Consider the following 17,967-nt stretch of genomic DNA (forward strand, 5'->3'; position numbering starts at 1 on the left):
CCTTCTCTCTCTTCACGGAGCCAGCTATGGGAAAGGGATCCAAAAGCAGGCAAGAGAGTCAGAGACAGCCCCTGTTCCTATTGTTAGGAGACCCAAATATTGGCTGCAGTGCACAGAGGGTCTAGGTGCAGCTCATGCATGCTGCTTGGTTTGTGGTTCAGCTTCTGTGTGCCTCCTGGAGACAGGTTAGTTTGCTCTGTAGGTCTTCTTGTTGCGCACTTGACCACTCTGGCTCCCTCTATGCTTTCCCCCCACTCTTCCACAAAACTCCCCTGCCTATTGTTTGGTTGTCAGCCTCTGTATCTGTTTCCAAGGACTGCTGGGTGAAGCCTCTCAGGAGACAGTTACAATAGGATCCTCTCTGCAAGTATAACAGAATGTTATGTATTGGGACAGGGATTGGGTCACTCCCATGGGGTGGACCTCAAGTTGGGTTAATCAATCTCTTCTCCATCTTTATCCCTACACTTCTTGTAGGCAAGACAAATTTTGGGTTGAAGGTTTTGTGGGGGGAGGGTTGGTGTCCCCCTTTCTCCACCACAAGTCTGGTTATAGGAGGAGGCAGCTTCAGGCTCCTTAACCCCAGGCTGATAGGAGTCTCAGCTAGGGTCACCCTAATAGACTCCCAAGAGCCTTTGCGGTCCCAGAGATAACCCCCACTCCTTCCCATTCTCTTTCTGAGTCAAGTTTTTAATTTAGAGTTTGTCTAAAGTCCTTGTAGTCTTTTTTAGTAATGGCAAGTGCAGAAGTCAGAATGAAAGGTTTAAGGGAAGGAATAATCATGGTTTGTTTTCAACTCATTCCATTGCTTTATATGGAAATAATGATAACTCATTCTTTGGAATGGTATAATTAGAGCATAATAATTACTTCTAATTCTGCAGTTGACTGTTTTCAGCATAGACCGTTGTAGGGAATTCCAAATATCACATGCCATGTATATTCCATACTGTGGTAGGTTCACTCACAATATTTTACTATTTTCAGCATTAATATTTTGTTACATTTGCTGGATATGTTGATATGTTCGAGTGTAATGAAAGCTCATAATGCTGATGTAAAGAAGAAAAGTCAACATGCAAATTCAACCAAAGCACATCTACAATAACAAAGTGTGTTTCCACTAAATGAAGTTTTGCTGAACACTGCAGAAGTGCTTTATTGGGCATTATAGGTGAATAGTCAGTTATGGTTTCTCATGCCCAGATTTTAACTCCAGAACTATAAACTAATACCTAAAATCAACTTTAGTGTAAAAAGAAAAAGAACTATAGGGCTATAAAATCTCTGCAGATGAATATAGTTGAGATCTGAAAGTTGGGGCAGGACAAAGCAAATGTGGCTCTGTTCCTCTTGGGGGCATCTGCTGATTCTGCCATCAAACCCAAGTGAAGCTGGCTCAATCCAATTTGCCTTCTTTGCTATGAGTAAGCTTCAGCATGGGAGAAGAGACTAGAAACTCTCCCGACTCTCAGATTTAGTTACCGTAACTAGTATTTTAAAAAGATTGCACAGAACTGCATTTTAAATATCTATATATTATATTTAAAGCATTTTTAAAACGATTTATTTATTTATTATTATGTATACAATGCTTTGCCTGCATGTACACCTGCTGGCCAGAAGAGAGCATCAGATCACATTACAGATGGTTGCTGGGAATTGAACTCAGAACCTTTGGAAGAGCAGGAAGCACTCTTAACCCCTGAGCCATCTCTCCAGCCCCAGTAACTGGATATTATTTTGCTGAAAAAATCTTTCTGTATTTTATGAAAGCACTTAAAACCCTCAGGGAATTCAAGCTTCATAAATGAAATTTAAGTTGCTACTCTTATATGCCTACTTTTTCAAGAACAAAATGTTGCCAATTTCAAGGACACAAAATCCCTTATTTTTTCTGAGACTGTGTCTCTTGAGCCAAACTGAGATGCTGCTTTTTCCCTTGGAAGTGAGGTTCCAAGTTCAATGGAAGATGCTTACACAGATATCAGATAACACAAATTTGAAAACATTTTCCTCAACCTTACACCTCAGAGTCTGCTTTCTGTGCCAACTCCTTTTTAAAAAGTGTCTGGACTGGCATTTTCCCCAAAGACAGTTCTATTTTGGTAATTTTATTGTTTTCAGAACTGATATCTGATTTGTATTAAGTGTTGGAGAAAACTGTGTTGTAAAGCATGCAGTATATAAATGCTCCCTTGTTACATGCAGCTAGTTAATATTTTAAACAGTATTCTTGATATTGCAGAGTAAGTTTCTGAGAAACATGCTTCTCAAAACCATTTAATTATTGTTTTCTACCACTATATATGTTACCGTAAGTAACTGAATATTATTAGCAAAAGAATATATGAAATATGTATCTTCATGATTAAAATAAGCAAAAATTATTTTTAAATGGCTTAATTATTCAACAGCAAATATGATTTATAATGTGGTCTGTATCCGAACTGTTCACTTAAAAGTTGAAGTTGTGTGTGTTTCATATTTTTTACAAAGAAGTATAAAATGAAAGATTGCCTTTTCTATATTAATTTACGAATTATTAAATTCCAATTGTAACATATTTTCAGATGTATGAATCCTAACAGTGCTATGTAAATATCATACAAATTTACTAGCTAACGTCATCCTCAATTACATATTACCATAACCGTTTAGTATTATTTCGTATTTCTATCTTGTTTATTTATAGAAAGCAATAACCAAAGGAAGTAGCTACTAGTCATAGAATATGGAAAATCACTGTTAGATAATCTACCAAAATATGTGACGAAAACTTGAAATAATCAATGAAAATATCTGAATCATTCTTTTCATCTTGGAAACACCTACTTTAAAGTGTGAAATGTGCTGTGATAGATGTGGTTAGTGTGACATCAAAGAAGGATTAGTTTGAATGAGGAGTGATCCCTGGAGGTCATGGAATGGATGGGTTGGCCAATGAGTTTCTTAGAAATTTCCATGCGCACGGAAATGTGCTGTCCTGATGTAGGCTTGAGTACCCATGGCACGTAAAGGATGTGTTGAATCGTACCCATTCTTTGGCAATGCACCTATGACTTCTGACAGTAGCACAGTAGATGTATTGACAAGATTAACTGGGAAGCTTTTTTGGACACACTATGCCACAAAGTATAGCCATGTTCATATCTGTGGTTTTAAATGACTCGCTGCTGCTGCTGAACACAGTCTTTGGTATCCACTAAGTAAGATGAACATATCTCTATCTTGAAAAAAAAAAAAGACACAAAATACTTAAGTAATGCAGACAAAATGTTATAGATGATAATTATAAGTAGCAATGGCAATATACTGTGAGGCTGACAATATTTTATAGCAAGACATATTTAGAAATAAGTTTGTCAATTACTAGAGTTTACTGAAGTCAATTACTAAAATTGTTTTTCCACTTTTATTTATTCATTCTAATCCCACTCATGCTGACAGTTATTCGTTTTTAGATTCATAGCCTCATTTTCTATGTTACATACACGTGCGCACACACACGTGAGGGGGGGGAGACAGAGACAGAGAGACAGATCCAGGGGGACAGAGATAGAGTTAGAGAGCAGAGAGACAGAGAGGCAGAGAGAGGGAGAGAGGGAGAGGCATACATGAAATCATTTAACTTGTTGAGTATGTTTAATGTTGCTTGTTTTTATATGATTTTAGGGATGACCACTTGATATTAGTAAATTAATTGAATAGATCATCCCTATGGTAGGTTAACACTCCCACTTTCAGCATTCCTTAGTTGTGTATATTTGGGAGACTTAAGATAATCCTCTCCAACATTAGCATGTCTGTTTGTATTGTCATTGTTAGGCCTTGACTAAACAACCATGTTGCCAAGGTTTCGAGGTTGAAGGTTCCATTTTATTTCCAGAAGACACTATACACAGGTTTCCAGATCCTTTTGCTCTTAGAAATTTTTTGTCCCAATTTTTTTGACGGGGCCTTCTAGGCCTTAGGAGAAGCTGTATTGTAGGTGAATTCACTGGAATTGAGCAACCCATGACTAGTTTGTCTATATATTGTGGCCAGTTGTTGTCTGTAATGATCTTTATATTAAAAAATACTTCTTTGGTAAGTGATGAGAGCTATACTTACCTGAGAGTATCAGGACGAGCATTTAGAATGTAGTTAAGAGTTGTGCTCATTTATGAGACTGATGTTCTGCCTACAGCGCTAAGAAGGCACTGATGAATTGTGCTCATTTAATGAAGTAGCAGCAATATGTTTTCTTAGATCCATGGCCTTCCTAGCCCTAAGCTGTTGGCTAGAGTTCAAGTTCTAGGCATTATTTCCTTCTTGTTGAGTGGATCTTAGACAGCTTTTGGTTATAACCAAATGCTATTAGACAGCTTCTGGTAATAGCCAAAACATGAGCGCCATTACCACGACACCCTTAGGGATAGCTTGTCATGCTGTTTGCTGCAGTGGTTAATAGGTGTCACAGCTGAATAGGACTATTGTTTGCTTTCCTCTATTGGAAGCTTGCATAAAACCTGGTATCACAAAGTCTACAACTCAGAGAGGAGGTCTTCCGGTCAGATACAGCTCATGTTCTCTGAGTGCTGTGTCAACATGGGCACGTATTCAGCAAAAAGGACTTGCTTTCAACCTCCGGAAGGAAAATAAGGGAAACAGTCATTTGGACTCATCAGATTAACTGTTCAAATTGAGATTTCTCATGTCTAGTGCTGGTGTTCTTGTCAGATGATCTATGACTATTCTGAGAATCACTTCAGCCTGGGTATCAATGTCAGCCCAGGTAGTATAGCTCCATTTTTAGTGTGTGTGTGTGTGTGTGTGTGTGTGTGTGTGTGTGTGTGTGTGTGTAATTTTTTTTAGAATATATAGTATTTTAATCTGTTGGATATTTTGAGTAAATATATAATTTCAATTAGCTTTTTGAAGAGGGTAGAAGTAGCAGGAAGCATGGTGCTGAATGATATTTTAAGCACTTCCCTAAGTATCCCTAACTAGAATCTTACTAGTTGTTAATACTCTTGCTGCCACTTTGTAAACAGGACCAATTAGACTTTTGAAAATAGAAATGGAGTAGTTATTTGGTAAATTTTGGATTCTGACCTGGAGGAGTCTAGTTCTGCTTTAGTATGTGACACCTCAAACCTTTGTTGTTTTATTCATCTGACCCTTTTGTCATATGTTGAAAATCCGTGTAATGCAGCCTAATATATAAAGAACTGGCCCCACATCACGTGCTGATGTCAAATGGCATCCTATTGCCTATTGTAACCTGATGGCTAACAACCAACAAACAGATTCTCATAAGAGAACGTGTATCCTATACGTGAGGTTCGTAAGTCACAGGCACATCTGGGTAAATTTGCCACTCTTACTTCCCGAGTATTTTAAGCAGCTTCATAGACTTACTACTGTATAAATATTCTGTTTCTCCTTAAACTGCCAAAAATTAATTAATAATGTAAGGTAGTCCTTAATATTATTTCAACAATATAGTTTTGAGTATACAGTATATACCGGCAACAAAGTCAACAATTCTCAGGGCAAACTGAACTGGACATGTGACCAGTATTGGCTCGTAATGTTGACAGCCAACAAAGCTTCCAGCATATCTGAGGGGAAATAGCAAATGGGAAGGCTTATTCATTCAGATATATTTTCTTCAATGTATGGGGGAAAATACTACTTGAGCTACTGGTGTGGAAGGGGAAGGCTTATGATGCCTCAATCCTAGATAAGGAACTGCAGGCAAATAAGGTATGCTGAGAACAGGAGAAACAGTTGTCTTGGGGAACATCATTCCAATTGGTTATCCAATACTAACTGGTCAGCCCTGAGAACATATGCATTCTAATAAGATCATATGACCTGAACAGATTCTATTCATGATACATGTATTACGAAATGCATAATTACACACACAACAATTAAAGGAAAAGTGGATATGAATTTGAATGAGAGAAAGTTAGGGGGTACACAGAAGAGTTTTAAGGGAAGAAAGGAAGAGGAGAATTATAATCTCAAAATTAACAAAAAGTATTTTCAAAATCCATTCCTAAACTAGAAACATGTATAATTTTAAATCAGCAGTCATGGCCTTGGTATGACATGAAAGCAATATAAACGAACCTAAACATTTTGAAACAGAAATGAAAACAATGATCAAGACTTCCATATTTAACCATTTCCCCATGGCGGGGAGGCCTGGTGGCTCTCAGAGAAAGAATAAGGAGGCTACCAAGATGAGACTTGATAGTCTATGACCATATGGTGGGGGAGGAGGTCCCCTTCAGTGACAGACGTAGGGGAGGGGAATAGGGTGACAGGGGGAGGGAGGGAGGAACAGGAAGATAAAAGTGAGAGGGATACAATTGAGATGTAATCTGAATAAATTAATTAAATAAAAAATATGAAAAAACAAAACGAAACAAAAAAAGAAAGAAAAAAATTACATGTGTATCTCTGGAGAATGATGACCTTAAGAATTTAATAAAGCATATGTTAAAAGGTTAAAAAAAAAAAAAGACTTCCAGCAGCAGGATGTTCTAGATTCATGTGCAAGACTGTCCACTAACTCAGATGTGTTTACAATATTTATAATGAATGTGCTCAGTCTGCATTTACACTGTGGCTTTTAAAAAGCTATTTGCATATATGGTGGTGTTCAGATCCTTGCAGGCTCTCAAAACTCTTAATCAATTAGACAAATAACTTCATTTCCATGAGATTTTTCTGTTGCTTCCCTGTGGTGGTAATTTTGCTCATTTCTTCCGTTCTTGAACTGATTCTACTCTGTCACACTTTCATGCTTCTCTTCCTCGTCACCCATCATTTTCACGTGTTTTCCTGGTGAGTGTTTCTGAGCCTTCTTACAGAGTTCTGCTAATAATGGTGTTTTGAAGTAGAAGTCTAGGTTTAAGTGTGGGGATTACTCAGGCCTACCGTACTATTCAAAATGTTCAGAAAAAAAATTTACATCCCCCCAGTGATAAGTCTGAGAACACACGGAAGCGCAACCCTTCTGAACGTATTGCTTTTTCCAGGACACGCTCTCCTGCTCCTCGTGGCCCACATCGCCAGGCCTGCGGTGGGAGAAGCGGTGGTGTGACCTCAGGCTCATTCCCCTACTGCACGCCCGCTTCTCCCAGTACGTGCCCGGGACTGACCTGAGCCGGTGAGTCTGTTTGTAGGTTCTAAACTCTGATTAAAGGGAGGCCTGAGCTCCAACTTTCAGCATGATGTGCCATGTCATTCTTATTATAGCATGTTTTTGAAAGCACAAAAGAAGAGTCGCAGAGGAAGGTGTTGCCACTGCAGAACCTCTAGAATACGATAAATATGGGGACCAAAAATAATGGACGCCTTGACTCTGTCATAAATGATTACAATGGATCTGGCGTGTGTAATGCCACATTGGACTTTATATTTTTCTTGAGTGAATGTGAATAAATTGTTTTATTTCCAATGTGGTGGTATAGCTTACACATTAATCCTTTTGAGCGGTATCAGGAATCTAAGCCAGGGCCATGAGTGGAACCCTAGATCTCTGTAGCTTAGCATCTACCATTCTCCCATTTTTAGTTTTGTAACTAAGTATGACTTTACTTTTCGTCTTTTTATCATAATAAACATTGCTAGGGATGTGGAATGAATTGTTTATCAGTAGCATAGCTGGGGCTTTGTGGATCTCTTCTTTCCACAGATTTTAAATCAAAAGTTTCTACTTTTTTTCTTGAGCTATTTTGTTTGTTTCTTGTGTCCCTTGGTTTGTTATTTTGCCCCCTCCCCCTTGTTTTTTTTTTTTAGTTAGGTGCCTTAGGGCCCAAGAAACCTCTTTGGGAAGAAGGCTTTTGTCTGAAACCCCTAATCAGCTCATATACACACAGCTGGCAGCTACTCACTGCATCAGTCAGGGTCCCAAACTGAACCCATGGTGGTCAAGGACGCTTCAGTCCTTCAGCTCAGCGATGTCATTTATGTAGTTTGTGGCATTCCTGTGTGCAGGGCATCTTCTAGGCCCACCAAAGGATGGATAAGGTAAGGAAACCCAGGGGGACTGCCATCTCATAGAACTGCCCTTGGCCAAGTGTCTTCAGTTGCCTTAGGAGATCTCAGAAGAATTTGGCCCGTTTTTCCAACTCAGTATTTAAAATTCACTTGTATAGATAATCATGTCTTTCCATCTACCAAATAGTATTTTTAAACTGTGTGCTAAATACGTGTATATTGACATTTTTCAAAGGACTTAGAGATTTTAAGTATGTTTTTCAATTTGGATTTCTAACATGATTTCATGCTAAATAATTTTAATCCTGTGATAATTTGTTGAAAGTGAATATTTCTCAGAATGTACATTACTTGAAGAAATATTCACCTATTTTTCTTGTTGTTTGTTTCTTTGAGACAGGTTTTTCCATGTAGATCTAGCTTTCCTAGAACTCTCTGTAGACTAAGGTGGCCTTGAACTCACAAAGATCTGCCAAGCTTTGCTTCCCCAGTGTTATGACTAAAGGCCTGGGCCAATACTTCCCAGCACCACATGTTTTTACAAAAGCAGAGGCATTTTCATTTTGCTAAAAAGCTCTAGATATTTTATCATGAGCATACTCATTTATGAGTATTTTGATATTTTCCATTATTAATGGTAATTTCCCTTTTTAGATTGTAGGAGTGAGTTAGAGTCCTTCATCTTTATGTTACATATATTTACTTCTATTTTTAGTTTGTTTGAATTTGCTCTATATATTTAATTTTAAGTTATACTACACAGAAGATTTATAATTTCTTATTCATGTTTGTGAAAGTTCTATGTCTGTTTTCTTTCCTTCAAATGTATTTTATCTATATTATTGTCATGTTAATTACCAGATTGTTATTAATTAGTAAGTGCCTTTATATTTTTCTTTCTTTCAATAATTCTGAGTTTTCTAAAATGTCTCTCCATAGTTGCATATGTTGTAATGTTAATTTGTATTTTGTTTCTCTTCCAAAAGAACAAATTAAATTCTTTATCTAGAGTATTTAGTCTAGTTGCTTTAAATTTAACTAATGATACAATTTTTATATTGACTATTCTAATAATTGACTATTCTAAATAAATACTATTTTTCTGGTTATATTGCTTTTGTTCTGAATTAATTGTGGGATAGCATTCAGCTAGAAAAAATGGTACATAAGATTTGTTGTACCATTAGCTGTTTATACAACAGCTGACAAAAATGTAGTATGATTTCATAGTCAGAAAACTGACATTAATAGTATCTGTATTCTATTTTATTTTGTGTGAGTATCTTAACTCTACGGGATGGTATTACCTGTACATATTCCTATATGTACAAGTACTGTCAAGACATTAAACTTCTCCTTCTTCCTATGAATTACTGTGGTCTTTCATGGCATTCTTGCATCCCTTTTCACTACTTATCTTTATGGTTTCTAAGCTCCCAACAATTGCAAATCTGTTCTTTGTCTCTATCATTTCTTCATTTGGGTACCATTTTCTTAATGGACTCATTTACCTTCTTGCCTTATTGGGTTAGATGTTGCTTAGTATAATTTCCTGGACATTTATTAAGGTATCTTTCATTTTTTCAATTGTTCAAACACCCTCAATTTTTCCCTCTCAAAATAGTTTTAATCCTTTTGAAAACTAATTAACTTTTTCAGGTTAGTTCTTTCTTTCTTTTCCTTCCTTCCTTCCATATCCCAATCTTAGCTTCCCCTCTTTTTTCCCCAGTTCCTTCCACTCCCTTCCCTTCCTCTATCCTCCCATCTTCCCTTTCTCCTCAGAAAATGTTCCATAGATACCAACTAGCCTTGGCATATAAAGTTGCAGTAGGACCAGGACATAGTCTCTGATTGTGGCTTGACAAGCCAGTCTAATTGGGGAAAAGGGATCCAAAAGGAGCAAGAGTCAGAGACAGCCCCTGATCCTGCTGTTCAAGTTAAACACGAAGACCAAGCTGCACAACTGCTACATAGGTGCCGAGGGCCAAGGTTCTTCCTATAGATGCCTTCTGGTTGGTGGTTCAGTCTCTGTGGGCACCAATGGGCCCACGTTAGTTGATTTTTTGTTTTCTTGTGGTGTCCTTGACCTCTCTGGCTCCTTCAGTCCATTGTCCCTCTCTTACACAGGATTCCTCAAGCTCCACCTAATGTTTTGTTGAAGATCTCTGCATCTGTTCCCATCAACTGCTGGGTGAAGTCTCTCAGATGACAATTATACTAGGCTCCTGTCTCCAAGTACAGCAGAATTTAGCTAATGGAATCAGGAGGCATGGGTCTCAAGCTGGCCCAGACATTGGTTGGCCATTCCTTCTGTTTCTACTTTATCTTTATCCCTGCACCTCTCATAGGTAAGACAAGTTGTAGGCTGAAGGAGCTGTGGCTGGCTTGGTGTCCCAATCTCTCCATTGGAAGTCTTTTCTGGCTACAGGAGATAGCTGTTTCAGGTTCCATACCCCCCATTTCTAGGAAGCTTAGCTAGGGCCACCCTCATAGATTCCTAGGGTTTTTCATTGTCAATAATGACCATTTTAAGAACTTAGGATTTTTTTTTAATCAACTTACCGTAAACAACACAAATGATATGAATAGTGACATATATATATTTGAAAATTAACAATTAAAAACTGGCTGGGTGTTTTGTAACAGTATGTCAAGTCTTTCTGTCATCACCCTGCATATGTAGCTTCCTACTACAGGTTAGTGACTTCACTAATTCTCAACATCATTGCCAGAACTTGGCTTTGTCCTTGCCTTACTCCAGGGGATGTAATGACATGCCTCCTGATATGCACATTCTAATGAAGTTAAATATCTTTTGATTATATATATCAAGAGAAAATTTTACTTTAATGAAATGTCTGGTTTAGGCTTTGCTCCATTCTATATTTGCTAAGTTGTTTGTTCCTACTATTTACCACTGTAAGCCGTAAATATGGTAAAAAATGTTCTTTCTCTGAAAAATTAAACATAATAATATATTTTATTTTTCCATTAATTTTAAAAATAATTATTCATACTACTTAATTTTCTCAACATTACACTGTTGTATATTCATACATCCTTTTATTGCTATTTTAATTTGGGCTAAACTAGACACGAACATGGCTCTTTAATATTACATCACTTTCACTTTTTTCTTGAGAAACTGTAGATATTTAGCAAACTGAACTCTGAGTTTTTCTTGGCTTTTCAATATTTTGTAAAATTTTAATGACAGGTATTTCAGTTTATTCAAGACATACTACTGCTTTCATAAGTCTGTTTATTTAAATATACCCTTCTTGCAATCTATCTGATTTTTCTTTGTTCTTCACTGGATTCTGAAATTTCTGCTTTAAGAGTTCTCCTGATATTTGCATTAAGACCTGTTTTTTAAAAGTGGTCATTTGCTTAATGTAGTTAATATCTTTTTAAAAAAATTAGGCATCTAGCTTATATAAATGTTTATATAATTTCTATCACCTGATTTCTATCAAATAGAATTTTATGTGAGCCCAAACCACTCTACAATTTTATTTTCGTAATTCTTCAGCACTACAATGAGTTTTAGGTACTGAATTAATTATACTCATTTACATACTAGTCACAAACAAAACATTACTCATAATAGAATTCTGCAGCAATTCAGATCCTAGAGCTAACTTACCATTCACTTATTCTCTCAGTAAAGGCTAATTGAAAACCTCCTTCTGTGGAGCTCACAGGCTATGCTGCAGAAATGGTAAGTCAATTTCCTCTGTGAGGAGGAAAAACAAAGAACTGCACACAACGGCACGTAAATGTTTGTTGTGCTGTCTATAAATCTAAGAAATCATATGCATATATATCAGTGATGAATACTTCTCATACTTAACTGCAAATTAAGTTGCTTCTCTATATTTAATTGTTTTGTTGATATGAACTAACACATCTCAGTGTTATTTTTGTTAGAGATAGATAGCATGTGTTTATTGTATGCAGAAGATTCTGATTAAGGAGTATCGTCTTTAAACCCTGAAGCACTTCAGAATGTCACATGCCACTGCCAAGGGTGTTCCAATAGGAAGCAGAGGTTATGGGAACATCTCCGTACTCTTTCCCCCTGTTTAAGCTTTATTGTCATTATATGAAAAACATACACATGCATAACCATGTGAATTTGAAAGTGTAACATTTATTTCTTTGGAGGCATATGTAGAACCACACTCAGAGCTTCACAATGGCCAGCCAAGTGATATCTGTCACTGGGCTGTGCTTGTCTCTGTACTTAGTTTTTAGCATATTTTAATGAAGGAGTTTTAATGAAGCAGAAATTCATCACTTACTTTACTATTTAGCAGGAATGTTATCTATTCTATTCTATTTTGTTAACTTTGAAAGTTAAGAGTATTGAATGAAATTCATCCATATTCCTACTAATACAAAATACAAAAAATATAGTTTCTTGCACAAATGCACAGCTCGCTCAATCCATCCCCTTGTCTAAGCTACAAACCGTCAAGGCACTCTCCCTGGAAATCACTAGCCATGCAGACCAGAGAATCAGATAGGTGGTTTTAATCCTTCTCCCCATCATCAATTTTCAATTTCCTGTCTTGTTCACAGCTTTGATACAGACAACCTGATGCTGCCTCTCCTTTTTCTTTGTTCCCAATTCCCAGGATGCCATGTACTTCTCCTACAGCCATTTTTCTCATCCTATCTCTTTGTCTCAGTCACCAACACCTGGGAGACCCTCTGGAAATCCATTGACCACTCAAGGCAGGGAATTTGATAGCCAATCTGGAGACTCCTTTTCTTTCTTCAATTACCATTCCCCAGTCTCATGCCCTTCCCCTCTCAGAGATGACCTGTTTGAGACTTGCCTTTTTTCTTTTCCTCCATTTCATGGGGACTCCACAGATTGTCTTGGAAGACACAGTATTCCTCTCTCCTGGGACTCTGTTCATCCCTACACCTTGTGGAACTATCCCATTGCTTCAAGTCTTTTCCTAATACAGAGAAAAACATTCCTCCCAGGATCCCAAGTGGCTACACTTGGCAGGAACCCAGAATACTTCCTACCAAGTAACTCCTAGTTACCATACTCTTCTTAGATCAGAGAAGGTAACAGAAACTAAAGAATGGGAAACCCATTAACCAAAGACAAAGCCAGATATCAAAACCTAGAGTTACAATAATTTCAAATCCATAGGCTTAGAAACCAGCATAAAAAATTCAGTAGTGGCCAGGATGAAGTGTGTCCACTAGAGTCCAGCAACTCTACTATAGTAGGCCCTGAGAAACAAAATATAGTTGAAGGACAAAACAAGTACTTCAAACTAGCCATTATAGATATATTTAAGGATCTTAAAGAGGATGTGAATAGATCTATTATTCAACTCTATGAAAACACAGTGAAAGAAAATGAAGAAAACTGTTATGTAACTAGAAATGGAAACACACACACACACACACACACACACAAACACACACACATACAAACTGAGGTAAAATTGAAAATAAAAAATTTAGGAACTTGAATATGAACTCAGAGTCAGGTCTTACCAACAAAATACAAGAGATGGAAGAGAGAACCTCAGTCATTAAACATAAGATAGACGAAATGATACCTCAGTTAAAGAAAATGTAAAATCATTTTTAAAAAAAGAAAGAAAAAGTGAAAAAAATCAGAAACAAAATATCAAGGAAAACTTAGATAGTATGAAAATACAAAATCTATAAATAACATGAATAGAAGAAATGAAATAGAAGAGGAGAAGAAACCCAAGTCAAATATTTATTGAAAATAAACACAATTTGTCTAAAAAGAACATTTTTATGAAGTTTTAAGAAGCAAAAAGAACATCAAATAGACTGAAGCAGAAAACATACTCCTCATGATGCACAAAATAACCAAAATACTAAGCATATAGAGTAATGAAAGAATATTGAAAGCTTCAAAGGAAAAAGACCAAATATAACATAAAAAGATCTTGACTTTTCGGTGGATAATTTAAAAGTCAGAAAGTTTTGAACAGATGTTTTACAATCTGTAAGATAACACAGTGTAGTGGGGAGCCCACCAGAGAAGACCACCTGGAGACGGTCTAGGATCCAATTGAAAGTCTTTGTTCTAGATAGCTACTGATTAAGCATGGGTATGTCGGACCCAGATCAACCCCAAGCCTTTCTCAGGGACCATATTAAATATCAAAATCACATCTTGAACAGAAATTCCCCCAGGGGTTCCTTTCTGTGGCTGCAAGCTAAGCTGACAGTTACAAACCAAAATATAAGTTTAGCAAAAATAGCAAGGTCAGGCTGATGGTTACAAAGAACTTGCATCTTTGAGTTGATTTTGTTCCCAGAATTGTGTTTCTTTGGTTTTTTTCTTATGGTGTCCCTTGGCACATTACTCAGCAAGACAAAGTTCATCTGAGGTACAAAATGGAGTCACCATATTCAACTTGCTGTCTTTGTCACAAAGATGCCAGCTGAGACTACTGTGCTTCGCAAAAATTTCACAGTCTTGTAGAAAGAAAGATGGCCCACCAGTATTTAGTTACAATTCTGTCTCTACAAAAGTGCTAGAAGGACAACTTTCATTTTAAGAGGTTTAAGACACTTATTAAATGATAAGAAATATAGTATCTCAGACCAGCAAATAAAAAAAAAAAAAAGAGGACCCACACCACCACAATAAAATACTAGGTATAATAAATACTCTTAGTCGATAACTCTGAACACCAATATTCTAAATTCCTCTCATAAAAAGACCAACGAATTGGATATGAAAATAGGACCCAGGAAATCAAAGATAGAAATAGTCTCTGGGTAAAATGAAAGAGAAAGATATTCCAAGCAAATGGACTCGTGAAACAAGCTTCTGTGATCATTGTAATATATGACAAAATAGACTTCAAACAAAAACAAATCCGAAGAGATAGGGGAGGATATTACTAAGTGGCTAGTTCATGGCACTAAATTCCTATGTAAAAAATTAGAGAGATTTCATATCAGTAACTTTATAGTATTCTTGAAAGCTCTAGAACAAAAAGAAAAAAAACCACACCCAAAGGAAGAGATAGTTAAACATAAGCAAACTTAGGGCTAAAATCAATAAACCTGTACTTCCTGATTAATCAGGTAATTAATTTTATTCCTTCTCAAGTCTCTGAATATCAGATAGTTTAGTTTTACACTTAATCTTAGTTGTTTAGTGATCCAGAAAAGTGTTTTAAGTTGATAGAGATGAGATGTGATAGATATTGATTAACATTCAGAATTTTAGACACACCAAGATAGGAAAGATGTTTTCTTCACAGTTGTCAAATACAAATAGCCAAAACACTATGATGTATCATTAATATTGCTTTTGATTCTTTGTGGTTTTTCTTGCTGTATGTAGTTTATTATACAGGTGTGTGATAATATAAATGTATATATAAATCCATAAAAAGCAAACAATTAACATTCTAAATAAAAATGACAAATGGATTGAGAAGGAAATTGAGGAAACAATATCTCAATAGACTCAAAAACAAACAAACAAACAAATATGATCCAGATAAGCAAGTGAAAGATTTCTAGAACACAAACTTTGAGACATTGAAGAAAGAAACTGAAAAAGATAACATAAAATTGAAAAATTCCACATGCTCAACAATAAGAAATTAATATAGTGAAAATGGCACTCTACCAAGCCTATGTAGTACAGATTCAACATAATCTGTATCAAAATTCCAACACAATTTTCCTCATAAATTGAAAGGAAAATTTTCAGCTTTATGTGACACTTCCCCACATAAAATGGGAGAGCTCAAATAGTTCTGAATAACAGTAGTAATATTAATTATAATATTAAGTGATGACAATGATGATGGAGATATCGCCATCTCCAATTCCAAGTTTTAACACAAATCTATACAAAAAATAGTATGGGTCTGGCAGAAAGACAGACAAGAAATACTCAAATTAAAGACCCAGACATAAGTCAACACACGTATGGATGCCTGGTTTAGGGTAAAGAAAATAGCAATACACAGTGTAACAAAGACAGCATTTAAAATGCTGCTTCTTATGAAACTTACCAAACTGGATGGCCAAACATTTGCATATGTATCCCCTTCTATAAAACTTAATTCCAAATGGATCAAATATCTCAATATAAGGGTAGATACACTGGATCTCATAGAAAAAGTGGGAAATAGTCTTGCATTCATCGGCACAGGATAAAACTTTATGAAGAGAACACCAATAGCACAATCATTAAGAACAACAATCAATAGATAGGACCTCATGAATCTGAAAAGCTTCTGTAAGGGGAACTGAAGGGACTCTGGCCAGCTCAAACTTGACAATCATGGCTCTGGCAGGTCTTGACCCACTCTCTGATTCCCTCTGTCTTGCTAAAAACCCATTAGATTATTTTACTAAAGCTAGCCACCAAGGTCTATTCCCTTACTTAGCTGATTCCTCCTCCTGAGGCTGACTTCCGAGGTCCAGCTATCAAAGTAGTGCAGTCCAGCAATCAATAGCTCCTTTGTCTCACCTAATTACTATGTCTAATTAAAGTTAAACACCTCATCCTAACAAGGAGTTTCTCTTTTTACCTTTATAAACTGCCATTTTCCTATGTGCCAAATCTGTCTCCTCTCTTTTCAGAGGCAGTCCTTTGTCCCCTGGGACAAATACTCTTCCCCGCTCTCACTTTCTCCCTTCCCTGTCTCCCTCATCCTCTCTATCCTGTCTTTGTGTCTTCTTATTCCCTACCCTTTGCCCCTCTGGGGCAAATAAATCTCCTTAGTGCTGAAAATTTCATCTTCGAAGTCTTGGACTGATACCAATCCTTATGAAATTCATAATCAAAATGTATTCTATGAACAAAATTCTGCTTTCAGAAAAAAACAAAACAAACAAAAAGAGTGCATCCCTCTTTATATTGAAGATAAGGCATATGAGTGCTGCCTGTGAGATGGAAGACTGCACACCAGCACTTTATATGGTATGGTGGGCCTCTACTAATGTAGCCTGAAGTGAAACTGGTTTACGAAGGACGTTGTATTCGTGGCCGCTTTCAATGATACAGATGCTATGGATGCTTCACACTAAAAAGAAACAAATAGGCTGACCAATAAAAAGATAGATATCTATGATGCCTCAGAATCTGCTTTCAAACAGGACTTAATATAGATGATGTTTGATCAAGTCATCCCTGAAAGGAAATACAGAGAAGCAAGAACGGTGGCTCGAGATGGTGTAGCGGTAGAGAGAATAATTTCAATAGCAAATGGATGGAAACATTATTTCTTATAGGGATGTAGTATTGAAACATATACAATGTAAAGAGTGTACAAAAATAAATTAAAACCCTGGTGATTTCATGGCGCCATGGACAGTCAAAAGGAATTCCTAAGGATGGTTTCCTTCACAGTCTTCCCGCTGCTGTAATGTATGTATCCTAAGATCTAGAATGATAATCACACTAACATTTTATTGTTTTCTTTCATTTTGTCTTTGCTTGTTTGTTTTGTTCAGGATTGTTTTGTGTATACTGTGTCTATTGTTATGAATTTAGAAAATAGCTTTATTTTCTTTCTGTGAGGAATAAGATGGAGATGTTGATTGAAATTGCACTGAATCTGTAATAGGATTCTGGAGAGTAATCATTTTCACAATGTTAATTTTTCAATTAAAAGCATGGGATGTCTTTTAATTATCTGGAGTCTTTCTTTAGAGGTTTAAAGCTTTCATTATAAAGGTCTTTCACTTCCTTGATTAGGGTCATTCCTAGATATTTAATTTTCTTTGAAGCTATTGTTAGACAGTATGCCTATGAACTCCTTCTCTGTGTACTTGTTGATGCTGTATAGAAAGCTATTAATTTGTCTAAGTTTAATCTACATCCTGACACATTACTAAATTTCCTGATAGATTCTAAAAGAAAGTGTGTAGTATCACATTATATGCAAACGGGGATAGTTTGACTTCTTCCTCCTTTATTTG

At 36.4% G+C, this 17,967-nt stretch overlaps 1 protein-coding gene across 7 annotated transcripts in view; it reads left to right on the top strand.

Annotated features, from left to right (window-relative positions):
- The window catches only part of SNTG1 (syntrophin gamma 1), a 707,225-nt gene that overhangs the window by 502,015 nt on the left and 187,243 nt on the right, over positions 1-17,967 (top strand). For all 7 annotated transcript variants that reach the window (XM_084773017.1, XM_084773015.1, XM_084773016.1 and 4 more), the window contains one exon: positions 7,038-7,168. In XM_084773017.1, the coding sequence (XP_084629143.1) occupies positions 7,038-7,168 (131 nt within the window). The remainder of the gene's footprint in view (positions 1-7,037; positions 7,169-17,967) is intronic.

Source organism: Acomys minous, assembly GCF_964271855.1.
Source record: "Acomys minous genome assembly, chromosome: 1".
Lineage (NCBI taxonomy): Eukaryota > Metazoa > Chordata > Mammalia > Rodentia > Muridae > Acomys > Acomys minous.